Source organism: Portunus trituberculatus, chromosome 42 (assembly GCF_017591435.1).
Source record: "Portunus trituberculatus isolate SZX2019 chromosome 42, ASM1759143v1, whole genome shotgun sequence".
NCBI lineage: Eukaryota > Metazoa > Arthropoda > Malacostraca > Decapoda > Portunidae > Portunus > Portunus trituberculatus.
In genome coordinates this window covers 19,558,624-19,586,082 of record NC_059296.1, presented here as the reverse complement: position 1 = coordinate 19,586,082, position 27,459 = coordinate 19,558,624, and the positions used below count along the sequence as shown (strand labels likewise).

At 36.7% G+C, this 27,459-nt stretch overlaps 1 protein-coding gene across 2 annotated transcripts in view; it reads left to right on the top strand.

Annotated features, from left to right (window-relative positions):
• The window catches only part of LOC123517707 (mitochondrial 2-oxoglutarate/malate carrier protein-like), a 38,720-nt gene extending 12,222 nt beyond the window's left edge, over positions 1–26,498 (top strand). For both annotated transcript variants that reach the window (XM_045278066.1, XM_045278067.1), the window contains exons 3-6: positions 649–739; positions 1,484–1,697; positions 4,467–4,566; positions 22,056–26,498. In XM_045278066.1, coding sequence (XP_045134001.1) covers positions 649–739; positions 1,484–1,697; positions 4,467–4,566; positions 22,056–22,287 — 637 coding nt within the window. In that variant the 3' untranslated portion in view covers positions 22,288–26,498. The remainder of the gene's footprint in view (positions 1–648; positions 740–1,483; positions 1,698–4,466; positions 4,567–22,055) is intronic.
• The last annotated feature ends 961 nt before the right edge of the window (positions 26,499–27,459 follow it).

Here is a 27,459-nt window from a genome sequence, read left to right as displayed (position 1 = left end):
AATTTTTTAATATTTTTATGTAAAGGTACATTTTACAGCTCAGCAAATATCACTAAAGTTTACAAATGCTTGTCATCATATAGGATAAAGCTATGGCATAAGTGATCAAACTCCTGTTGCCATTATGAATACTGTTGTTAATTTATCCTTAATCATACTTTATAATTACTTTAGTGCTTTTTAAGAGGGGATGCACTTAATACTTATTATTTTCTTCAAACATTGTCAGCTGACATCAGAATATGATTCTTGAGCTTCTAAATAAATCCTTGCCAGTGGTAAACACAGATTAGTGTAAATTCATTGAAAGCTCTGAATTTTACATATGATGTAGTGAGTTTTTCTTGCTGAGAGTTATTAGATTCAGTGACAGTTCTCTCATGACCTTAAAGGATAGAGAAATTTTCAATAGATTATGGGAGCTTCAGACTTTACATTGGTGTCATTAAGAAGACAGTTTTCATCAGTTCTTTTGTTAGTATATTACACTTTCCTCTTGTACATAGAACAGTGTTGTTCCAGCACTTCCATCATTGCCATGCTACTTATTACCTCTCAGTTTAGCCAAAGTATCAGAAAATTACCATGGATTATGTCTGTCATTATAACAAAGCTTATGTAATTCCCTAAGCTTTTATTTTCTTGTAGGCCCAATGGTGAGCCCCCAAACTTCCTGATGAAGGCTTGCCTAGGTATGGCAGCAGGTGTGGTGGGCTCCTTCGTAGGCACCCCTGCAGAGGTTAGTCCACTTGAGGATCCTATTTGAGTTATAGCATAGAACATTATGAACAAGAAATCCACACAAAAGTGTATTTTCTCAATTTGCACATGATTATATCAGTCACAAACTGACTCTCAATCTCAAGAGCCAACAGCCAAATATGATATCTCTTGGTGTATTTGTGATTTTGGCCTTGAGCAGGCATGAATATCTATTATTAATCTATTAATAATAAGTTTTGAAAATTCACTCTGAAGTAAGAATCAATAGTGAAAAGAAAATATAAATCATCAGTATATCAGTCTCATCCTTTTTTTTTCACATGAATGGCAAGCAAGACCACAGCAGAAGACATGAAGTTCGTAGATCCCTGTAGGGAAAAAGTATTACATCCTATAAACTTGCAATCTGGCTAAGGGAATGCTTTCAAACTTATGTAATATCAACAAAATTAGGAAGATTCTGATGCTTGTGTGAATAGCAACAGCAAAGCTTTCCTTTGTCAGTTTAAAAATTATTATGCTGCAAGTTTTTGTAGTAAAATGGTGCTCTGCTGTCTGCTGTTTCCATTAGTAGAGTTTTTATGCTGATGATATTAATTAAAAATTTCTTGATAATATATTCTAGCACTATGATATACATTGGCCTTTATTTTTAACTAGCTATGTTATAACTGGCTGGGAGTTTATTCTGTGTTTTTATTTATTTTATTTCATTTTATTAATTTTTATTTATTTGTTTATTTATATATTTTTTTCCCAGGTGTCATTGATACGAATGACTTCAGATGGTAGACTGCCTCCAGCTGAACGTCGCAATTACAAGAATGTGTTGGATGCACTCGTGAGAATGACTCGAGAGGAGGGTCTGTTCACACTTTGGAGGGGAGCCATACCAACAATGGGGAGAGCCATGGTAGTAAATGCTGCTCAGTTAGCATCATACTCCCAAGCAAAACAGGCCTTATTGGGAACTGGTGAGAATATGTATTTTGTATTAAAATATTAATTTTCAAGTGATATATTGAAGAAATATAAACTACTGAACACATGGAGGCCTGCTTAATGTTTTATCTTTATATTCCTTAAAAACCAACAGTTTTGAAATGTAGTAAATTGAGAATCTGTCATATTTTTTTGTTTCATGCTTACATGTACACCTAACCCTCCGTTATCGCGTGAAATTGGAGCCTAAGAAACCGGGTGATAACGGAAAACGCGATAACAGAAGTGAAAATAAGTAGGAAATTAATTAATTGGTGCCTTAACCCAAAAATTTTCCCCAAAAAATTTTCCTGTTACCCTAAATTTACTACCATTAATACTGGAGTAGCTTATTACCTAAGATTTGACAATCTGAAATTAATGAAAACCAGCTCTGAACAACAGAATACCACGTGTGAGACTGAGGAGGGATGGTGGTGGTGGTGGTGGTGGTGGTGGTGGTGGTGGTGGTGGTGAGCAAAGTGACTGGAACCAATCAGTTCCCTCATTCAAATCACGTGACGTTAATACACAGCGATGATTGGCTGCTGGCTCCTCCTCGTCCTCATGATCATCATCTTTCTCCCCACTACCTCTTCTTCCTCCACCTCCCTCTATCTAAACATTCATCAGTGTGTGGTTGGGATATGGGTACTACTACTACTATGGGTGCGCGATAACAACTTTCCAGATACACTAAAACTGAAATTTGCAGATTTTCATAAGTGTGCGATAACGCCTAAAAGTGATAATGGAAGGGTGCGGTAACGGAGGGTTAGGTGTATGTAGTTACTACTTGTATATATGAAATATATATTACATGCATCACATTTTGAATATTTAGTTCAAAGTAGCCAAGGCAGGACAGCAGTGCTTGCTGGTTCAAAACTGTTCACTGTAGAAGAGGATTTTACAGAACCAAATAGGACATTGCATTGCCAAGGATTACAGGAAATCACAGTGCGCAAAGAGGATATTGGAAGATTATTAAATAATTTGGATGTCAGAAAAGCAAAGGGGCCGGATGATGTATCAGGCTGAGTGCTAAAAAGAGGAACTGTTGGATCCAGTTTGGAAAATAATTACAAGTTCACTAAATGAAGGGAAAGTTCCACTAGAATGGAAGAGAGCCAACATAATACTGATATTTAAAGGAGGAAAGGCAACTGAGCCATTAAGTTAGAGACTGGTGTCACTTACAAGTGTTATGGGGAAGTTGTGTGAAATCATTATCAAAGAAAAATGAGTTAAACATCTGGAATAAGAACAAGTCATATCGAACAGACAATTTGAGTTCAGGACAGGATTGTCATGTGTGTCAAACTTATTAAGTTTCTATTCGAGAGTAATAGAAGGACTGTAAAGCAGAGATGGATGGGTGGACACAATATACTTGGACATAAAAAGGGCTTTTGATAAAGTCCGTCATGGAAGACTACTTTGGAAACTAGAGAACATAGGTGGACTGTGAGGAACCTTGTTAGAATGGACAAGGGATTATTTGAAGGACAGGGAGATAACTGTGATCAGAGGTACATACTTATCTTGGGGTAAAGTAACAAGCGGAGTACCACAAGGGTCAGTGTTAGCCCCCATTATGTTTCAGATTTATGTAAACAATATTCACAATGGGGTAAACAGTTATATTGATTTATTTGCTGATGATTATCAAAACCAGAGAGGGCTGTCTGCTGTTGCAGGAAGATATAAATAAGAGCAGGAAGTGGAAATTGGAGTTTAATGCCAAGAAATGTCACATAATAGAACTAGGGAAGAGTAAGAGAAGACTGTTATGGAACTATTTGATGGGAGAGGAAGACTAGAAAGGAAAAAAAGATCTGGGAGTGCTCATACAGGAAAATCTGAGCCCCAAAAAACATTTAAGCAAGATATTTGGACTATGATATAGAATGTTGACTAATATATGAGTGGCTTTCAATATATGGACCAAGATATGATGAAAAAAATCATCACAAGCATATGTCCAAGGCTGGAATATGCAGCAGTGGTATGGTCTCCAAGCTCTAAAAAGAATATAAGAAAATTGGAAAGAATACAGAAGATTGCTACAAAGATGGTGCCAGAATTAAAGGACCTAACATATGAAGAACGAGTGAAGGAAATGGGACTGCCAACCTTACAAGAGAGAAGAGAACGTAGGGACCTGATAACAATGTGCAAGATAGTCAATAGCATTGAAAAGATAGACAAAGAAGATTGAAGGACAAGAGGACATGAAAAGAAGATCATGATGGGGCAGTGTGTCAAGGATATTGGATAAAACAGTTTTCCACACTGAATGGTGGAAAAATGGAATGCATTGGATAAAACAGTTTTCCACACTGAATGGTGGAAAAATGGAATGCATTGGATAATGAAGTTGTTACAGCACATAATGTGCATAACTTTAAGGAAAAATTAAATGAATGGAGATATGGAGACGACACTATGAGCCCTGCTCGAACCCTATACAATACAACTAGGTAAATACACACACACACACACACACAGACAGAATAACATTTATTTCTACAAGTATTCTATCACCCATGAAATTAATTTAATTTTTCATAGCCATCATCAAAATATATCAAAATTACTTAACCTCTTAGGTTGGATCTTATATTAATTTCTGCCTTAGTTCTCAATTAGTCTCTGAAGTAAGATATTTTTTGTTCATTCAGTGACTTTTTCCTAAGAAATTTTTCTTAGTAAATCATCAACTGTACTCATACTCTAATTCATTCATTAATCTTCCTCAGGCTACTTCCGAGAGAATATTTTCCTTCACTTTTGTGCTTCCATGATCTCCGGCCTGGTTACGACTGCTGCTTCCATGCCTGTTGACATTGCAAAAACAAGGTGAGATTATTATTTCACTCTAATGTTGATTTGGTTTATCAATAGCAAACCATACAGTGTAGTTGTTATAACAATGAACTATTTTTAGTTTTGCTGTCACCTTCAAGTCTTTCCCTGAAGTAAATAGACAAAGGTAACTAGTAAAGACTACAAGCTGAACAGCCATTGTACATAAATTTTTTTTTCTTATTATTAATCTTGTGATTATTGTCTTAATTATTATTTTTCTATTTACATTTTTGTTTAGTTTGTCATTTATTTTATTTGTTTATGTTTATCTATTGTGTGTGTGTGTGTGTGTGTGTGTTTGCTTTTGTATTTACCTAGTTGTATTGTACAAGGTTCGAGCGGGGCTCATAGTGTCCTGTCTCCATTTATCCAATTTTTCCTTAAAGTTATGCACATTATGTGCTGTAACAACTTCATTACTCAATGTATTCCACTTCTCCACTGTATTTTCCAATATCCTTCACACACTGCCTCTTCCTTATCTTCTTTACACGACCTCTTGTCCTTCCATCATCTTCTGTCACTAGCACCAGGTCTTCCTTGTCAATCTTTTTCAATGCCATTAACTATCTTGTACATAGTTATTAGGTCTCCTCATTCTCTTCTTTCCTGTAAGGTTGGTAGTCCCATTTCCTTCAGCCGTTCTTCATATGTTAGGTCCTTTAGTTCCGGCACCATCTTTGTAGCAATCTTCTGTATCCATTCTAATCTTCTTATATCTTTTTTAGAGCTTGGAGACCACACCACAACTGCATATTCCAGCTTGGGACATATCATACTAATGATGATTTTTTCATCATATCTTTGTCCATGAATTGAAATGCCACTCTTATATTAGTCAACATTTTATATGATGATCCAAATATCTTGCTTATGTTTTTTTCGGGGTTCAGATTTTCCTGTATAATCACTCCCAGATCTTTTTCCTCTTTAGTCTTCATTATTTGTTCCCCCTCTCATCAAATAGTTCCATACCAGTCTTCCTTTGCTCTTTCCTAGTTCCATTATGTGACATTTCTTGGCATTGAACTCCAATTCCCACTTCCTACTCCACTCATAGATCTTGTTTATATCTTCCTGTAACAGCTAACAGTCCTCCCGGGTTTTGATAACTCTTAGTAACTTTGTATCATCAGCAAATAACTTCATGTAACTTTATCCCATTGTGAATGTTGTTTACATAAATCCGAAACATAATGGGGGCTAACACTGAAACTTGTGGCACTCTGCTTGTTACTTTACCCCAAGATGAATATATATCCCTGATCATAGTTCTCATCTCCCTGTCCTTCAAATAATCTCTTCTCTATTCTAACAAAGTTCCTTGCAGTCCTCCTATGTTCCCTAGTTTCCAAAGTAGTCTGCTGTGAGGGACTTTATCAAAAGCTTTTTTTTTTTATGTCCAGATATACTGTGTCCACCCAACTATCTATTTTCCAGTCCTCTTATTACTCTCGAGTAGAAGCTTGATAAATTAGACACACATGACCGTCCTGTCCTGAACCCAGATTGTCTGTGATATGACTTGTTCTTCTTCCAGATGTTTAACCCATTTTTCTTTGATAATTATTTCACACAACTTTTTCATAACATTTGCAAGTGATACTGGTCTGTAATTTAATGGCTCATATGCCTTTCCCCCCTTTAAATATGGGTATTATGTTGGCTCTTTTCCATTCTAGTGGAACTTTCCCTTTATTTAGGGAACTTGTAATTATTTCCCAAATTGGATCCAATAGTTGTTCTTTACATTCTTTTAGCATACAGCCTGATACATCATCTGGCCCCATTGCTTTTCTGACATCCAAGTTATCCAATAATCTTCTAATATCCTCTTTGTGCACTGTGATTTCCTGTAATCCTTGGTAATGCAATGTCCTATTAGGTTCTGCAAAATCTTCTTATACAGTGAACACTATTTGAAGCTCTCATTCATTACCTTACACATTTCCTTCTCTGTTTGTTATATTTTCCCTCCTTAAATTATTTTTTCTATTGTTTCCTTGTCCTTCATTTTGCCATTTATGAATTTATAGAAAAGCCTGGGTTTGTCTTTGCTTTTACTCACCACATCTTTCTCAAAGTTTCTTTCTTCCTCTTTCCTTACTCTTAATACAGGCAACCCCTGCTTAACGAAGGGGTTACGTTCCTAAAGAACACTTCGTTAAACGAAACTTCGTTAAGCGAACCGATTATAACAAGTTTAACCCGTGATTTGAACTTCCATTGAGAGTAAGCAAAGCGAGAATGCATCATAGAACAGTAAAAGGTTTAACCCGTACAGCGTCAGCAGATCTGAGACTTTGTGATTTCGCCAGTGCTGGCCACATCATGGATTTTTTTTTTTTTTTTTTTTTTTTTTTTTTTTCTTAACCACTCTTAAATGATGTGAAACAAATGAAAATGACAGTCATTCCTCCCAGAACTGACTGGAAGTGGTATTAATTGGTGCGAGATGTTTTGCGCTAAGGTTAGCAACTTAGCAAAGCCTTATGTGACTAGTTTATTCGCTTCCTCGTTTCTCACCAGTCGATCCCCGAGTTGGACACATGCATAATATCGTTCCTGAGTTGAAAGAAAAACAACACGTCATGTTTTGCTGTTTGGGAGTGTTTGTGGCTAAAAATAGACACGAAACATCGTGATGGAGTGTTGCCTTTCGTGGTGCAAATATTTCCCGAGTAATATGTACTTGTTTTTCCTTATAACAAAGCGATTGGAAAATTCTTATTTATGTCATACAAAGTTTTCACTACCACAATATAACAGTTACCAAAAACAACTGAAATGGTAAGAGTAAGTAATGGAAATTACGCTCCGTTCATATTAATGGAGTTGAGGGGTCAGTTTCCTGCTACACCGAGCTAAAGGCAGCAGAAACTACTAAAGTTCAGAAATGTAATAAATAAATACAGGAAGCACTCATGTTAGCAGGGACAAGGAGGCAGCATGAGCAATGTCTACAGTGCATGATGGCGGTATAATGGTAGGTTTTGAGGACGCAATACCTCCGAAAATGCGAGGAAGCTCGCCGACGTATCTCATACATCTCTGACGCCTGGTTCGCTCAGAGTAGCTGACGTATCTCGTACGTCTCTGACGCTGTACGGGTTAATGAAAGTAAAAATTATGAAGTTAAACATTTAGGTAGTTTAAGTCATTATAATGTACACTAATGTATGTATGTACGTAACTTTATAATGTTGATGATCTTAACTTTATGAAGGGAGGGAGAGTGAACCGGGAAATACACTAACCGGCAACCTGTGGAATGTAAACAAAGTGCGCATCATGGTACCACATACAAAACTTATGTACCATATTTCCACAAGGCTTTCCATTTTATCCATTGTAGAGTCACGAGTTCAGGTGGTTCTTTTAGCTTTCAAGGAAGATGCGGTCTCACCAGCCTTCTTAATGGAGTCTGCTGACTTGAAAATAGTAGACGTTAGATGGAGTCAAGATGGTGGCAAGCAATGTTATTAGTTTTCTAGCCTCTCTCTTGTCTGTGAATAATACCCAGCTTCACTTCGAGAGTAAGACACTTCCTGGTCTTCTTATTAACGTTAGGCCACATTGCAGGGCGTTTTGGTGGTAAGTTGAACTAGGGAAGATGAGCTGCTGGTGACGCTGTTATGTTTTGACTGGGGAGTGAGTGGTGCTCGTGATCTTGATCTTGATGCTACAGGTGACGCAGAATTTCTTCTGAGTCAGGCCTTTGTATCGGCAGCACCTGTGTTGTCCACGAGAGGCTTGATCTTGATCTTTAAGGTGTCTCAGGGTTTCTCCTGAGGCAGGCCTTATTACCAGCAGCTCCTGGTGTATTCAAAAGCCTGTCAGCTTGCATGATATGGTGGGGCTTTCAAATTTGGAAAAAATTACCTGGATAAAACTTCGTTAAAGCAAGTTTGGTGTTCGTTTAATGAGCAGATGGTAGTAAAACGAAACCTTCGTTGTAGCGAAATTTCGTTGTGTGAACCTTCGTTAAACGTGGGTTGCCTGTATATTAATTTCTTGCATCCCTATATTGTCATCTGTTATTGTCATTTCTCTGCTTTATGAGTTTCTGCCAAGCTTTATCTTTTGCCTTTTTCACGTTTGTCCATCTAGCATTGTACCAAGTGTGTATTTTTTTCTTTAACTATAAAAAGGTACATACTTTTTACTCCTTCATTACATTTTGTTAGAACATTTCATATTTTCCTTGTATTGTCCTTTTGTACATAATGTTTTTCCATTCATTGTCAGCAAAAAGTTCTTAATTTTTCAAAATCTGCCCTTGCATAATTTAATCTCTTTTATTATTTTTTTTAAGTCATCTCAGTAACTTATCCCATCCTCCTGTATTTTTATCTCTAATGTCACACGATCACTTCTTCCCATTGGACTAAGGGATTATATGCTGGGAGGGGGCTCTCGTTTCTTTATGAATACTAGGTCAAGTAATGATGGTTCTTCTTCCCCCCTGTACCTTGTTGACTCCTCCACCCACTGGTCCATTATATTTACCATAGTCAACTGTAACACTTCTTCACTCCACTGTCCAGCATTATCCATTACTTCCATCTCTATTTTATTTTTTTTTTACAGGTAAAGTCTCCAACTAAAAGTATTCTTCCATCCCTTCTCAACATATTATCTAAGTACTTAATCACTTCTCTCTGCATATCTTTATGTTCCTCAGTTCCCCATGTGTTTGTTGTAGGTGGCACATATTCAACTATGATTTTCCTTTTGTCAATTTCTCTGTTTTAATTGTTACTCCCATTACTTCCACCTTGCCTTCACCATATTGCACAACCTCCACACATATATCTTCACGAACCATTATTAGCTCTCCTCCTCCCCCTTTATCCTTCCTATCTTTTCTCTAGCTATTATCCCTCTTCCATAAAGTTAACATGGATCTCCGTTCTTACTTTTGTTTCAACAGTGCACATTACATCTGTCCTTTTCTCTTTCAAATAATCCTTAACCTTCAACATGCTGAATATCCACATCAGTATAGGTTACTCTTGACTTCTTGCCTTCTCCATGACCTCCTTCTTCTTCTGTAGATACCATATCTTTAGTCTCATATCTAGAACCCTCCAGTAGAAATTCTTTTTCTCGATCTCCATCCCTTTTCTCATTTTTTCCTTAACTTCATTTCTTAGCACTTTCTCTTTTTCCCTCTCCTCAAATCTCTTTTTATCTATATATCTTTGTGTTCAGTATCATCGGCCAGCTTCGCTTTCCTTGTCATAATTTCCTCCACTACCACCTGCGATCTCATTCTCACTTTTATTGGTCTCCTACCCCCTTCACTATATCTTCCCAACCTAATCATGTCCTCCACCTCCTGTTCTAGCTCCTGTGTGCTGTCCTGGACCTGTTTCATAATAGTTTTGGTGAAGTCTCTCTTCATGCTCTCATAAACTTTTTTTTTTTTATCCCAAAAATCACAAAACATTCCTCTTATCCACTGTATCTCTCACTAGATCTTCTTTCTCCTTACTTACTTGTTTAACAGCATCTTTTGTTTTTTTCATGAATTTGTCTCTTTACTACCTCTGAAAATTTTACTTTTTCGTCTTCCTGTTCTTGTTTCCTTGCATTTCGTAATTCCTTCAGCCTGCTTTCACCCAAGCCACCTTCCACCCTGTCCTCAATCTCATCCTTTACTTTTTCCTGTAAGTTCCTTAAGGAGTTTTCGTAGTCTTACCATGTAACTTTTAGTACATCATTTTGTTTCTTTATCTCCTATATCTCCTTTAATCATAATTTCCTCCACTGCTGCCTGTGATCTCATTCTCACTTTCATCAGTCTCTTACCCCCTTCACTAAATCTTGCCAACCTAATTAATTCCTGGTCTAACTCCTGTGTGCTGTCCTGGACCTGTTTGATAATAGTTTTGGCCAATTCTCTCTCTTCTTGCTCTTTCACGAACTTGTTTGGATTTTTCTTCCTTCATCCCAAAATTTAAGAAGCATTTCCTCTTATCCACTGCATCCCTCATTAGATCTTCTTTCTCCGTAATTACTTGTATAACAGTGTCCTTTGTCTTTTCCTGAATTTTCTTCCTTACTACCCCTGAAAATTTTACTTTTTCCTCTTCTTGTTCCTGTTTCCATGCATTTTGTAATTCACCCAATGCATTCTCTACTTTATTCTCCCCATCCTGTTTTTTTTTTTTTTTTGTAGGCTTCTGAAGAAATCTTCATAGTCTCATGTTGCCTTTAGTATATTGTTTTGTTTATCTCCTGCATCTCCTCCTTCATCTCTCGATTTATTTATCTTACTTTCTCACTTTCCTCTAATCCAACTTTTAGTTTAGTGTTTTATTTTATCAATTTGTCTTGTTTATCCATCATACTTGACATGGCTTCCTTCATGTATCTTATCTCTCTTTCCATGTTTATCAGCCTCCTCATATTACCACTTTCCTCTCTAAATCCAGAAAAATCTTTGTATTATCATCACTCATGCTCATCAGGCCAACAGGTGTTTTGATAAACCTATGGTTTTCAAAACATGGCGTTTGTTTTGATCCCATATGTTTGGCCGTGCCACCTAGCTATGCCTCTCTCTCTCCATTTTTCCTTTATACAGTATCCAAAATCTTATTTATTTTGGAGACAGGAGAACTCTATGGCCCCCTACCCCCCTGTACATACGTATAGGTCAGGCTACAACGCCTGCTGCAGTGCTTCCCTTGGGGGATGTTTTTGCACTTCTTGTTGGTATAGCGGTACTTGTGTGTGTGTGTGTGTGTGTGTGTGTGTGTGTGTGTGTGTGTGTGTGTATTTACCTAGTTGTAGTTTTACAGGGCCTGTGCTTTATGCTCGTGTGGCCCCGTCTCCATATCTACACTTATACAATCTTACTTTAAAAGTATGCACACTCGTTGCAGACACTTCTTCATTCAAACTGTTCCACGTCTTAATTCATCTTTGCGGGAAACTATATTTTTTTACATCTCTCAGACATCTTCCCTTTCTCAGCTTTTTACTATGCGATCTTGTGCTTCGAATGTCATATTCTTCTCTCAGGATCAGTTTCTCATTATCCACTTGGTCCATTCCGTTGATCAATTTATAAACTTGTATCAGATCCCCTCTCTCCCTTCTTTGTTCCAGGTTTGGTAGATCCATAGCCTTTATTCTCTCCTCATATGTCATCCCTTCAAATTCCGGAACCATTCTTGTAGCCATTTTTTGCAGTCTCTCCAACTTCCTTATGTGTTTCTTTTTATGAGGGGTCCACATTACTCCTGCATATTCCAATCTGGGTCTTATAGTACTTATCAATTTCTTCATCATTTCTTTGTCCATGTAGTGAAATGCTACTCCAATTTTCCTTAACAAATTATGTCTCTAAAAATTCTATCAATATGGCTTACCGGTTGATTGTTTTCTTCTATCGTCACTCCCAAGTCCTTTTCCTTTCTTACTTTCTCCAGTTCTACTCCATCTCCCATCTTATAGATTCCCACAGGTCGTCTTTCTCTCTTTTCCATTTCCATGACATGGCTTTTGTCCACATTGAATTCCATTTCCCACTTTTTACTCCATTTCCAGATCTTATTTAGGTCTTCTTGCAGTATTTCACAATCTTCTTTTTGCTTTATAACTCTGCACAGTTTCGTATCATTTGCAAACAGATTTATGTAGCTGTTCACTCCTTCTGGCATGTTGTTAATATAAATGAGGAAAAGTATTGGTGCCAATATTGATCCCTGCGGCACTCCGCTTTCTACTGCTTTCCACTTGGACTTCATATCTTGAACTACTGTCCTTATTTCTCTCCCCCTCAAATAATTTTCTATCCATCTCAATGTGTTTCCTTTTAAGCCACCTTTCTCCTCTATCTTCCATAGTAATCTTGCATGTGGCACTTTGTCAAACGCCTTTTTTAAATCCAAATAAATACAGTTAACCCATCCCTCTCTCTCTTGCTCTCTATCAACTATTCTAGAAAACTCAATAAATTAGTTACACACGACTGTCGTTTTCTAAAACCAAATTGGCTATTTGGTATTAATTTGTTGTCTTCAAGGAACTCGATCCATTGTTTCTTTATTATTCTTTCACACATCTTGCATATTACACTAGTTAGTGATACCGGTCTGTAATTTAAAGGTTCTTCCTTCCTTCTGCTCTTATATATGGGAACCACCTCAGCTCTTTTCCAATCTACTGGTACTGTTCCATTTTCTATTGAGCATTTTATGATGTATATAGGACTTGCTAGTTCTTCCCTACATTCTTTCAGTATTCTGCCTGAGACTTCATCCGGTCCCATTGCCTGCTCTCCATCCAGTTCCTTCATTAACTTTTTATTTCAAGCTTGGTTACTTTAACCTCTTTCATATAGACTGTCTCTCTATTACCCTGTGGCCTTTCAAATTTGGATTCCTTAGTAAAGACCTCCTGGAATTTACTATTTAATAGTTCTGCCATTGTTTGGAGGAGGTAGTAGACACCTACTGAAACAATAACTTACTCCCAGTGAGATCTAATAGCACTAGTTCAGGAGATGCTGTGAACCTTCCATTAAAGCTAGTTGTGATCTCATTGAATGATTCCCTTTGTGTCTCACAACTCAAGGGGGTAGTCACAGCCTACCCTCTAAAGACAGCTCTCCTTCTTCACACAAAACTACATGCACTTACCACACATACACCCTTCACTCCAAATCAAAATTTAAAAGAAAAATGGGACCCGAAATAAACAACCTTCGGAGTCCCCCTCTGGGGAGAGGACCAAAAATGTCCCCAGGTCGGACACCTCTCCTGTTGAAGACCACAAATGCCTTGACACCTCCCTCAACTTTTTTTACATTAACTTCTGCAACATTTGTGGTCTTAGATCTAATTTTCAATCTGTGGAACACCACCTCTCCTCTACTAAACCTCATCTTCTTTTCCTCACCAAAACACAGCTGTCTGAGGCAACTGACAGTAGCCCCTTCTCTGTTCCCTCCTACTTTCTCTATTCTCATTTTCATTCCAAAGCTGGATGTTGCGTCTATGTACTCAACGACTTAACTTGCTCTCGTGTCCACGCTCTTGAGTCTTCCGAATTTTCCATCATCTGGCTACAACTTAACAGTCACTCTCAAACTAAATTCATCTGTGCTGTTTATCTCTCCCCTAACTCTTCTGACTATAGTAATTTCTTCGACTACTTAACTTCTAAAGTGGAGCACATTCTGTCCCTCTACCCTTTCGCTGAGATTTCCATTCTTAGAGATTTCAATGTTCACCACCAGCTTTGGCTTTCCTCTCCCTTCACTGACCACCCTGGTGAACTAGCCTTCAACTTTGCTATCCTCCATGACCTAGAGCAATTGGTGCAACACCCTACTCGTATTCCTGACCGTCTTGGAGACACGCCCAACATTCTTGATCTCTTCTTCACCTCTAACCCTTCTGCTTATGCTGTCACCCTTTCATCTCCGTTGGGCTCCTCCGATCACAATCTCATTTCTGTATCTTGTCCTATTTTTCCAATCCTCCATGAGGATCCCCAAGCGAAGGTGCCTCTGGCATTTTGCCTCTGCCAGTTGGGGGACCTGAGGAGGTATTATCTGATTTTCCTGGAATGATTATTGCTTCCGTGTCAGAGACTCATCTTTTTGTGCTGAACGCATAACAGAGGTGTTAGTATCTGGCATGGAGGCGTACATTCCTCATTCTTTTTCTCGACCTAAACCTTCTAAACCTTGGTTTAACTCAGCCTGTTCTCGTGCTATACATGATAGAGGTTGCCCACAAAAGGTACTTGAGCCTTCCATCTCCTGAATCTCATGCACTTTATATCTCTGCCCAGAATCATGCCAAGTCTGTTCTTCAACTTGCCAAACACTCTTTCATAAATAGGAAATGTCAAAATCTTTCAAACTCAAACTCTCATCGTGACTTCTGGCATCTAGCCAAAAACATCTCAAATAACTTCACTTCTTCATCTTTCCCTCCTTTATTTCATCCTGATGGCACCACTGCCATCTTTTCTGTCTCTAAAGCTGAACTCTTTTCTCAAACCTTTGCTCACAACTCCACCTTGGACAATTCTGGGCTTGTCCCTCCCTCTCCTCCTCCCTCTGACTATTTCATGTCTACAATCAAAATTCTTTGTAATGATGTTTTCCATGCCCTTGCTGGCCTAAACCCTCAGAAGGCCTATGGACCTGTTGGGGTCCCTCCTATTGTTCTCAAAAACTGTGCTTCTGTGCTTGCACCTTGCCTGGCCAAACTCTTCCAACTTTGTCTATCAACCTCTACCTTTCCTTCCTGCTGGAAGTTCGCCTGCATTCAGCCTGTTCCTAAAAAGGGTGACCGTTCTAACTCCTCAAACTACCGTCCTATAGCTTTAATTTCTTGCTTGTCTAAAGTTTTTGTATCTATCCTGAATAGGAAGATTCTCAAACATCTGTCACTTCACAATCTTCTGTCTGATGGCCAGTATGGCTTCCGTCAAGGTCGCTCTACTGGTGATCTTCTGGCTTTCCTTACTGAGTCTTGGTCATCCTCTTTTAGAGATTTCGGTGAAACTTTTGCTGTTGCGTTAGACATATCAAAAGCTTTTGATAGAGTCTGGCATAAAGCTTTGATTTCAAAACTGCCCTCCTACGGCTTCTATCCTTCTCTCTGCAACTTTATCTCAAGTTTCCTTTCCGACCGCTCTATTGCTGCTGTGTTAGACGGCTACTGTTCTTCTAAACCTATTAATAGTGGTGTTCCTCAGGGTTCTGTCCTGTCACCCACTCTTTCTATTAATCAAACTTCTTGCCCTATCCACTCCTGTGCTGATGACACGTTCTTTCAGAGACATCCAACCCTTCAGGAAATCAACAGATCACGTGGGGACGCCACGGAACGCCTGACTTCCGATCTTTCTAAGATTTCCGATTGGGGCAGAGAAAATCTAGTAGTTTTCAATGCCTCAAAAACTCAATTCCTCCATCTATCAACTCGACACAACCTTCCAGACAACTATCCCCTCTTCTTCAATGACTCTCAACTGTCTCCCTCTTCCACAATGAATATCCTCGGTCTGTCCTTTCCTCATAATCTTAACTGGAAACTTCACATCTCATCTCTTGCTAAAATGGCTTCTATGAAATTAGGTGTTCTGAGGTGTCTCCGACAGTTTTTCTCGCCCCTCCAACTGCTTACTCTGTATAAGGGCCTTATCCGTCCCTGTATGGAGTACTCTTCGCATATTTGGGGGGGTTCCAGTCACACAGCTTTTCTTGATAGGGTGGAATCGAAAGCTCTTTGTCTTATCAACTCCCCTCCTCTGACTAACTGTCTTCAGTCTCTTTCTCACTGCCGAAATGTTGCATCCCTTTCTATATTTTATCGCTATTTTCGTGGTAACTGTTCTACTGATCTTGCTAACTGCATGCCTCCCCTCCTCCTGCGGCCACGCTGCACAAGGCTTTCTTCTTCCTCTCATCCCTATTCTGTCCAACTCTCAATGCAAGAGTTAACCAGTACGCTCAATCATTCATTCCTTTCACTGGTAAACTCTGCCTAATTCTGGGTGACGGTTTTGGCTTTTTTTGAACTCTTTGGAGAGCCAGCGCTCAAGTGGGCCTTTTTCAAACTTTTTTTTTTTTTTTTTTTTTTTTTTTTTCTCTCTCCCTTGGCTGGCCCTCTTCCCTAAGTAAAAAAAAAAAAAAAAACTTTTTGGGTCTTCCACCATCCCGTTCTCTCCTTTTGACCTTTCTATTGTTTCTTGTTGCCTAATTTTTCCATTTATGAATCTGTAGAACAATTTTGTTTGCTCCTTACATTTTTCGACAATGCCCTTTTCAAAGTTCTTTTCCTCTTCCTTCCTCACCTTAACATATTCATTTCTCGCTGCCTTGAAGTTTTCCTTATTTACTAGATTTCTATTTCTCCTCCACCTTTTCCATGCTCCATCTCTTTTCTCCTTTGCCCTAGCACACCTTGCATTAAACCAATCTTTCTTTCCTTCTTCTTTAGGTCTATATTTCGGGACATATTCCCTGATTCCTGTTTTGTACATTTCCAAAAATAGGTTATTCTTTTCTTGCATCGTCTCTGAGTTTTCCATCTCCTCCCAGTTTACATTTTTAAAATAGTTCTTGAGATTCTCAATGTCAGCCTTTCTGTAATTTAATCGGTCTCCTTTGTATGAATCGTCTCTATCTTCCTTTCCCTCTTCTATATCCATTTCTAATATTACATGGTCACTCTTTCCCAATGGGCACTTATATCTTACATCATCATTCATTTGTATACCCCTAGTAAAAAACTAGGTCCAATCTCGCCGGCCGGCTCGTCGTTTCCTCTGAATCTTGTGCTTTCCTTTACTATCTGGTCCATCATATTGTCTGTCATTAGGTTCAAGAATCTTTCTCCCCAGGCTTCTTCCCCCATACCACTTTCATAATTTTCCCAGTCCACTTCTTTACAGTTGAAATCTCCTACTAATATAACTTTTTTCCTTTCTTTAACAATTCTCGTTAGACTCCTTATTGTGTCATCTATCATGTCTTTATATTCTTGATTGGTCCATGAATTTGTTTTTGGTGGCACATATGTTACAATGATTGTTAATTCTTTTTTATTAATATGCATCTTAACATACAATACTTATGCTTTTCCTTCCCCACATTCCACTTGGTTTATCACTATCTCCTTCCTTAACATAATCATGACTCCTCCTCCTTTACCCCCTCTGTCTCTTCTCCATACGTTATACCTATTATCCAAGTCTATTTTGATTGCCTTGTTTAGTTTTGTTTCAGCCAGGCATACAATATCCGGATTTTCTTTATTTATGTAATCTCTTAATTCTAATTTACTTCTTAAAACCCCGTCTATGTTTGTATACATCATTTTTAGTCTTTTGTCTTTATCATTTTTAGTTAAACTTGTTCCACTTTTTTCTCTTCCTTCTCGTTTATATACTTATCCTGTCTCCTAAAATTCTCCAAAAAGATGTTTTTTTTTTTTCTTCTGACCTTTCATTATTCTTTTCCCTTACTGCTGCTGCCAGTTCATTGTATCTCTTCCTTTCTTCCTCATTTCCATTTTTCTTTATATAGATATCCTTGCAGCCTTCTGTTTCTCTAATTTTTTTTTTTGTTCTCTATAATATTTCTTCTGTTGCTGCTTGTGATTTTAGTAGTATTTTAATTGGTCTCGTTTTTCCTTCTTGATATGGTCCCATTCTGTTTATTTCTTCTACTTCCTCTTCCAAGTTCTGCCTATCTTCGTCGTTTAGATTCTTCAGTAGGTCTTTGACTGATTTCATTTCTTCTTTTTCTCTTTTTGGTCTATATTTTATATTTTTTTCTTTTATTCCAAATACGACTACACTCTTCTTTTTTTCTGCAATTTCTCTAACTAGATTTTCTTTTGTCTTGAGGACTCCTATCATTTTGTTTGTCATATTTTCTTCTTTTTCTTTAAGTTGTTCTTGAATCACCTCCTGAAAATCAGCCTTATCTTTCTTATCTTTGACTCTCCATGCTTGTACTTTTTTAATCACGTTTCTGTACTCTTTCCTCTTACTTGTTTATTAGATCTTTCAGCTTCTCTTTTTCTTTCTTGGCTTTACCGAGTCCTTCTTCCATCTGCTTCTTGTAGTAAGCTACTTCTTTTTTTAGTTCTTCGTTTTCCGCTCTTAGCCTAGCTTTGTTTTCTTCCATTTTTTTTTTATCCTTTCTCTCAGTTTTATAAACTCTTTTTCCTGTTCTTCATTCTCTTTCATTTCCATATTCTCCTTTATCAATTTATCTAGTTTATGTTCAATATTTAACACTCTTAAGTAGTGAAGTATTCATCAAGCCTTGAATCGCGCTTTCCCTCACCAGCATAGTCATCATCAGCTTTCATTCCTTCTCTAGTCTCATGTCTGCATTTTGATGGAATCTCTTTTTCATTCATCATTCCTTAATAATTGCTTTCATGAAAAAAAAAAAATGAGTCCACACTACCTGCCCAGGCCATTGTAAATACTGTACAACAGGTATGTAGTGAAGATCAGCTGATTGTCAGAACGTGTGTGTGTGTGTCGACTGTCTGTGTGTATTTACCTATTTGTGTATTACAGGGCCCGAGCTAAGCTCTCTCTGTCCTGTCTCCTTGTCCATTCCTGTCATATCGCTCTTTCATCTGATTGACACACACCGCGTCAACGACATCACTGCTCAGTTTATTCCACTTATCAATGCTACGATGCGGAAACTGTATTTTCTCACGTCATTTAGACAGATGTCTTTATTAGCTTTTTCCATGTCCTCGGAGATGATTACTTGTGGTCACCTTTATCAACTCTCTGTCCAGTATGTCAATCTTGTTCACCAATTTATACATAGTTATCATGTCTCCTCTTCTTCTTCTCTCTTCTAATGTGGTCAGCCCCAGCTTCCTCAGTCTTTCTTCATAGTCTAACTCCCTGAGTCCTGGTACCATCCTTGTTGCCAGCCTCTGTACCCTTTCTACCTTCTTCACATTTTGCTTCATATGCGGTGACCAGACACAAGCTGCATATTCTAACTGGGGTCTTATTAAGGTACATAATATCATCTTCATCATTCCTTCATCTAGGTAGTGGAATGCAAGGCCAATATTTTGAAGCATGTTATATGTTTTCCAAAAAATCTTGTTAATGTGTTTCTCCGGTGACAAAGTGTTTTGCACAGTTACTCCTAAGTCTTTCTCCTCATTGGTCTCTTTAATTTTCTCATCACCCAGCCTATAATCCCAGTTTGGTCTGTATCTACTTCTTCCCATTTTCATAACATGGCTCTTGTCTATATTAAATTCCATCTGCCACTCCTTACTCCACTCATATATTTTATCAAGATCTTCCTGTAACTTGTTACAATCATCCACATTCCTTACTCTCCTCATAATTTTAGTATTGTCCACAAACATGTTCATGTAACTGTCAATTCCTACTGGCATATCATTAACATAAATAAAAAACATGATAGCACTGACCCTTGTGGAACTCCACTGGTTACCTTCTTCCACTCGGACTTCCTTCCTCTCACCACTGTTCTCATTTCTCTTCCCACTAAGTAATTTTCCATCCATTTTGCTAGTTTATCATTTACTCCTCCAATCTTCTTTAGTTTCCACATCAGTCTATTGTGTGGTACTTTATCAAAGGCCTTTCTCAAGTCCAGGTAGATAGCATCCACCCATCCCTCTCTATGTTGTAGTATGTCAGTCACTCTTGAATAAAAACATAATAAATTGGATAAGCACGATCTTCCTTTTCTGAAACCAAACTGTCTTTCACTCAGAATGTTTTTACTTTCTAGATACTCACTCCACTTAGCTTTAATTACTTCTTCACATACCTTGCACAATATACTAGTCAACGATACTGGTCTATAATTTAGCGGTTCCATTCTACTACCATTCTTATATATAGGCACAATGTCAGCTCTTTTCCACTCTTTCGGGACTATTCCTGTTCGTATGGAGGTTTCCACAATATCAAATACGGGGTTCAACAATTGATCCTTACATTCATTTAGCAACCTCCCAGATATGCCATCAGGCCCCATTGATTTATTAATATCCAGACTGCTTATAATTTTCCTTACATCTTACTTAGTAACCATGATGTCCTGCATTTGCTTTATATCTGTAGATCTTCCTCCCATAAAATGCTCCTCCTTTGTAAACACTTTGCAAAAGTTGTCGTTCAAAATTTCAGCTATATCTCTAGCATCCTCATATACTTCTTCCCCATTTTTTTACCTTTACTATTGCCTCCCTTATATTTAGTTTTCCATTTATGAATTTGTAAAACATTTTTGGGTCACTATCACAGTTTTCCACCACCCTCTGTTCATATTCCTTCTGTGCTGTTCTCCTTACTTCAACATATCTATTCCTTGCTGTTTTGTAAACTTCTCTTGATAATACATCACTGTTTTTCTTAAGTTTCTTCCATGCCTTTTCTTTGTTCTTTTTTGCTTCTTCACAATTTCTATTAAACTACTGTTTATTATTTAAAGTCCTCTTTCTGTAATATGGCACAAACTTTTTCACAGCAGAGTTATACAAATCCATAAATTTATCGTATTTCAATTGCATATCCCTTTCCTGGTATACCACGGACCAGTCAATTTCATTAAAGAATTCCCTTATATGGTTATAATTTGCCCTAATATAATTTAATTTTTCCTCCCTGCGTTCCACAATCTTATTCGTGCTTAATTCCATATCCAGCTCAAAGCTTAGGACATCATGATCGCTTCTCCTCAAGGGACATTTATGTTCAATTTCCTCTTTTAGAGAGATGCCCCTGGTAAATACCAAATCCAACCTTGCTGCAACATCTTGTCCCCTGCACCTTGTTGGTGATCTCACCCACTGTGTCATCAAGTTATTTGTTGCTAGCTTTAACAATTCTTCTGCCCACTCACCACCGTTCACCACTTTGTAGTCTTCCCACACTATTTCTTTACAATTAAAGTCTCCGACTATCATCACTCTATCCTTTCTGATGAGTTCTTGCTTCATTCTGTCTAGAGTATTTCTCATCACCATTTGGTACTGTTCATATTCCCAAGCAGTGGTTCTGGGTGGTATGTATACTGTTATAATATTAATGTCCCTCTTGTCATCTGTTATAAGCATACTTATCACTTCTTCATTTCTCTTACTATAGTTCACCTCCTTCACTATCAGATCTTCCTTAGTAAGAACCATTATACCACCACCTCCTTTATTTTTTCTATCATTTTTCCATACTTTGTAGTGTTTTACAACAAACCAGTCTAGCTTTATTTCGGGCCTTAGCTTTGTTTCCACTTGTGTTTTCTTAGTTGTGACATTTGGGAGAAGAGCTAAGATCTTACTGTCTCATCTCCATAATTGTTTGTATCCAACTTTTGTGTGTTTGTATATATGTGTGTTATGGGGAGGGGAGGGAATGGCCTTGCCATTTCCTGATGACAATGAAGCTTTCACACACTTGACCTGAAAGGGAACACTGACAGTTTCTACCTAAAAATCCCCACTTCATTAACCTTATGCAGAAAACCTTAAATCTACTTAATGTTACAAAAAGGCTGACACATGGATGTGGTGTTGCTTACTGTGTGCCCTCCACAAAGAATACAATTTATTGATTTGTAAGGAAGGGAAATGTAACTCATGTCCCAAAGTAGAGTTGATTGCCTTTCACCATCATATTTTAATTTTTATTTAACTATAACAACTTTATCACTTTAAACAACATTGAGTAAAAATATATCATCATTATTACTGGATATGGTTGAGCTACTTTTCATGGTTCGGACTAGATAATTTTGTAAAGATAATTGCCTTTGTAGTAGATAATGGTAACTGTCATTAGAAATGTGTTGAGTTATAGTTTCCAGGATCTGATGGTTTTATGAACAATGGCTAATCTCATACACTTACCTGTATTGAAGAAATAATTTGATGATAATTTCTAATTTATTGCTTTTCTATGCTTTTTTTTCTTAACAGAATTCAGAATATGAAGATGATTGATGGAAAACCTGAATATAAAGGAGCATTGGATGTTCTTGGATCTGTAATACGTAAAGAAGGCTTCTTCTCCCTCTGGAAGGGATTCACCCCTTACTACATGCGTCTTGGCCCTCATACAGTCCTCACCTTTATCTTCCTTGAGCAGATGAATCTAATGTACAAGAAACACGTTCTTGGAGATTCCTCAGCCAAGGGAGGAGGATTGTAGATTAGACTGCAATATGTGAAGGCATTCAAAATCTCTCACTTTTTGCAAAATAGTAAAAGAAGCAGTGCAATAAGAAAAAGTTAAAGACAGTTTTAAGTACTGCATAGGATAATTATGTGCTTTAGACACAAATAACACAATTAGTTTTACCATTCTCATGATTTTGATAATGGGAATTATTTCTTAGTAGAGCTAAAGAAAACACTGCTTTATTAGACTACATGGAAAAATTAACTAAAACTGTGACTTCTTGAATTGCTGCTGCTACCATGACCATTGCCAATAATACTATATGCCGGAATTCCTTGCTCAGTTATGGAACAAACTGCGATCTCTCTCTCTCTCTCTCTCTCTCTCTCTCTCTCTCTCTCTTTAAAATTTCAGTTATTCAAAGGTGCATTTTAAATAAGGTTTTCCCAACAAGTTTTCATAAAATATTCTAGGATGATCATTTATTTCATCACTTATATTGCTACATAAAAATTAAGCACTAAGCACAAAAAAATGGTAAATATTGAGTTATATGCATAATTCTTCAAACTAATAAAGATATGTAGGGTGCATTGTATATTTGGTTAATGTTTGCTGAGGCTAATGCTATTTGAGAGTTATTCATACTAAAGGCTAACTTGTATATTACTCATTGTAGACGAAATGCATGCATTAAAAGTAATTATTTAGTTCTACTTTTATAACTAAGATTTGAAATGTTAAACTTTACCTTGCAGGAGTCACTATGAAAATGTAAAAACTCAAAATAATGTCACATTGCTTATTACTAACGACCCTGATGTGATGGCCTCCCACTTATGCTACACCTCTGATGTCTCACTACAAAATCAGACTAGAGTCAAGGCTTACTAGATTGCCATGCATATCTATTCATAATGTTCAAAAGCTGTTCACAACAATTTAGTATAAATTTTGTTACTTCTTACTTAGAATGGCTGCTATCTAAAGAGCTACCATATCTATTTGCAGGAAGAAATTATAAGTATCATATCAGAACTAAAAATTAGTTTTCATATTTGAAGTACATCAGTACTGGCTTTTATTTATTTCGTTTATTTTCTTATTTGTAGCACAGGAGTCAGTGGTTTGGAAGTATGGTTATTTTCATCAAAATGTTAGATAAATGATTAACCATTGTTAAATGATTCCTTCAGAACTGGATATGGCCTTTAAACAAAGATGACTTATAAATGATGATGATAGTTTTATTATGTTCAGTACAATTACCAAAGTAAATTACAATAGTCATAGGCATGTGAAGAAATTTGAAATATGAAATGAATATAGATTTCTAGAAATGTAATTCTGTTTCCCTACAGTTTGATAAGTCATTGCAGTGTTGTCATGATGACCCTTTTAACTTATGTGTATCTGAATGTGGCAAATCTTATTGGCAGTAGCAGCTCGTGATTAGGCTGAACCTCTTCTGGTTTCAGTAAAACTGACTTCAGACAAAATGTATGTTTAATTTATTATTCATTGAGTCACTGAGTGTGACATTAGGTATATTTTGTGAACAGATCTGAACCCTCACAAAGTCATATATACATAATTGTGCACATTCTCAGGTTCAAAACTTAAGAAGACAATGGATTTATTTAACAAAATTTCCAATAACTTTTCTTTATTGCTGGCTTTTCTCTTGAGGTGATGCGCACTGTTCTGTCGAGAGATTAGAAGTGCCTCAGGAGATGTGTTTTTTTTGTGGTAGATCACAATTTCTAAAAAAAATTACACAAGTAAAATAGAAGGCAGCAAGCTACAATGTTATAGTAAAACATCCATAAATCCTGAAGTGTCCAGGTGCTTTTAGAACTTGATGTTAGCAATGAATAAGTTATAAACATATTCATGTATGAAGTGACAACTGGTACAAAATTTGCAGAATTTGGTCTCGCAATATTGAACACTATTGCTAACACAGCTATGGTATAAACCCATATTATCGGAACTTAGTCATAATCTTCATGATGAAAAATTTCAGTAACATGGTAACTGATATCAACTATAACTGTACCATTGTGCATTTTTTATTTATTTATCAAGCATCATGTGCTATGTATTCAGTCTCAAAACCTAGAGTGCATGTTGCTAGTGAAAGATGATGATGATGATGTTTTTAGAGATGGGAAACTGGCCTAGAAAAAAAAAAAAAAAAAAAAAAAAAAAAAAAGCCTACTCAATTGCCAGTCCTCTTGCAGGTCAGTCAACTGAAAGAAAGGGACATATGTCTTGAGACCTCCCTCTTAAAAGAAGTCAAGTTGTAGGAAGTTGGAAATACAGAAGCAGGAGTTCCAGAATTTACCAGAGAGTGGTTTGAATTACTGAAAATACTGGTTAATTCTTGCATTAGAGAGCTGGACAGAATAGAGATAAAAAGAAATATGTTGTTAAATGAAAGGCTCATCCCCAATTTTTCTCAAACCTTTTGTTGTGTTGCTAAAGAAATAAGTACATTGATCTTCATTAATGAGATAATTATAAAAAGAATACAGCTGTAATATTTCAATAGTTATTGCAGTAGGTAAGAAGCAGTTATTTATGGCAAATCAGAGGAATTGTTTCAATGGCAATGAACAAGTGTTAACCAATTAACCATAACCAAGACTATATTATGCAGAAAGTGTGCCATATGAGATGAGAGATGCCTTTAGCAAATGTTTGCCTATATATTTAGCAGGCTTATATACCTACAATGGGTAACTGAAAAAAAAATGAAAATTGAAACATGTAGTATTGACAAGCCTGGTGTTGTTGATTTTAATTCAATATAGACAACAGTAAAAATCCCAATTCTACAGAGGAGTATGATGCAAATTTGTAAGAAGGGTAGATGTACTTATATTGAGCAAAGAGGCTCCTACATTCTAGATCAGAACTACAATAGTTGGAAATTACATATTGTGAAACTAACATTGTTGCATTTCTGAATGTAAATTCTATACATTTAAAAGCTAATTTTGTGTTTAATTATTGTACAATTATATTAGTTGGATAAGTTTTGGTTTAGGCAAAATAATATACCATTTCCTGACTGAATATCATAATGTGTGTGTGTGTGTGTGTGTGTGTGTGTGTGTGTGTGTGTGTATATATATATATATATATATATATATATATATATATATATATATATATATATATATATATATATATATATATATATATATATATATATATAAAACATTTCTTGAATAACATACTATATTTATGCAAATCTCCTAAGGCACAAACAGTTGCATAAAAGTTTTTAAGTGAAATGTTTTTGCTAATATGACCATCCAAACCCTCTTTATTGTCTCAACAATCATTGCTGTATAAATTAACAAGATGTAAATTGAGTGTATAACTGTTTGCAATGAAGAATATTTATTCAATTATTAATTTGGTGAAATTGTTGTTTGAACATTCATAGATGAGGAGTGCAAATTTTTTTTGAAGTTTATTGTATATTTTATAAATCAACATGACAGATTTAAGTACCAGATTAAGGTAGGTAGCTGAGATGTCACACTTTGTCTTATTGTAGGAATATGAATACGAAAGAGGTGCTTGTGATGATTAAAGGATGTGGATCTCAAGAATAACAAAGAAAACCTCAAAAATGTTAAAACTTATCTGTTACACCTGTTCTATCTATCGGTACTTAATTGACGTAAATATTTGTTATGTATGTGTATGATTGTTATATTCATCAATGATGAATAGTTGCATTTTGTTGTTCCTATATAGTATATTAGCATTATATTTGGTCTGTTACAAGATTCTATTGAATGCAAATATTATTCTTTTTATATTTTGTTCAAGTAGTTTTTTTCACAAGTAAAATATTGACACTGACCATTAATGTGAGTCTTCCCAGTCACACTTAAAGCTTTTGACAGCTACATTCATATCAGTGATAACAGTATTGTTATTAATTGCGCTTGAACATTTAGAAAAGATGTACAGGAATTTCTCATTCATACCATAGATAAAACTGTATTTTTATAGTTGAAGGTTACTAGCTTCATACTTGATATTTCGGTTTAACATGTTCGAGGATATATCTAGAATATTTGTATTGAAGCTGCTTCTAAGGACCCAATGTGTCTAAGACAAAATGTCTGATGTTCTGTTTAGAACTTGAAATTAATCTTTTCCTTGTTCATTTGCCCTGATTGTATATTTGTACATAATAAATGTCACTTAAAAAGTCATGATAATTATTTGATTTACTACTAATGGAATTAAAATTGCACACAGTAATAAGCTTTGTCATCCATGTTTTGTAACATACATACACACACACACACACACACAAGACGTGCAAAAACAGCTCCCAGGGGAAGCACTACAGCAGGTGTTGGAATCTGCAGTGACCTTGACTGTATGTACAGTGGGGTAGGGGGTCTTCAAAATAAACAAGATTTGGGTGCAGTATAGAACAGAAAATGGAGGGACAGAAGGAACTAGGTGGCACTGCCAGAAGTATAGGATAAAATCAAATGCCAAGTTTTGAAAACCAAGGGTTTATCGAAACATCAGTTGGCCTGAAGAGACTGGGTGATGATAACACGGACAAGGATTTATATGAGGAAAGGGAGATAAGATACATGAAGGAAGTGATATCAAGTATGATGAAAAAAAAAGATAAGCTAATAAAAGAAAACACTGAACTAAAGGTGAGATTAGAGGAATGTGAGTAAAGGCCTGTCCACATCAGGAAACATTGTTTGGAAACAATGTTTCCCAATAGTTTGGAAAATTTCTTGGAAACTGTTTCCACACAATGTTTCCTGTCCATACCTCAGTTGTCATCAGGATGCCTGTGAGTGTAGAAATTGCTGCAGTAGCCTCTGAATTTTACATTATGCCTACAGAAAGTTTTTCAGCAATATCCATCACAGCATCCATCTTCTTAATCTTATTTTCATAATCTCCACATGTCACATCCCACAATGCTGGGGATGAATGCTGACCATATGTTGGTGACGCTGCAAGCCTCATGCGGATACTGATTCATCACTTCCATCACACACACACACACAGTGTGGGAAACAAATACACGTGGAATATTGTTTGGAAACAGTTTGCAAACTTTGTTTCCACACTGTTTGCAAACTGTTTGGAAAGAGTTGGGAAACACTGTTTCCAAACAATGTTTCCTAGTGTGAACAG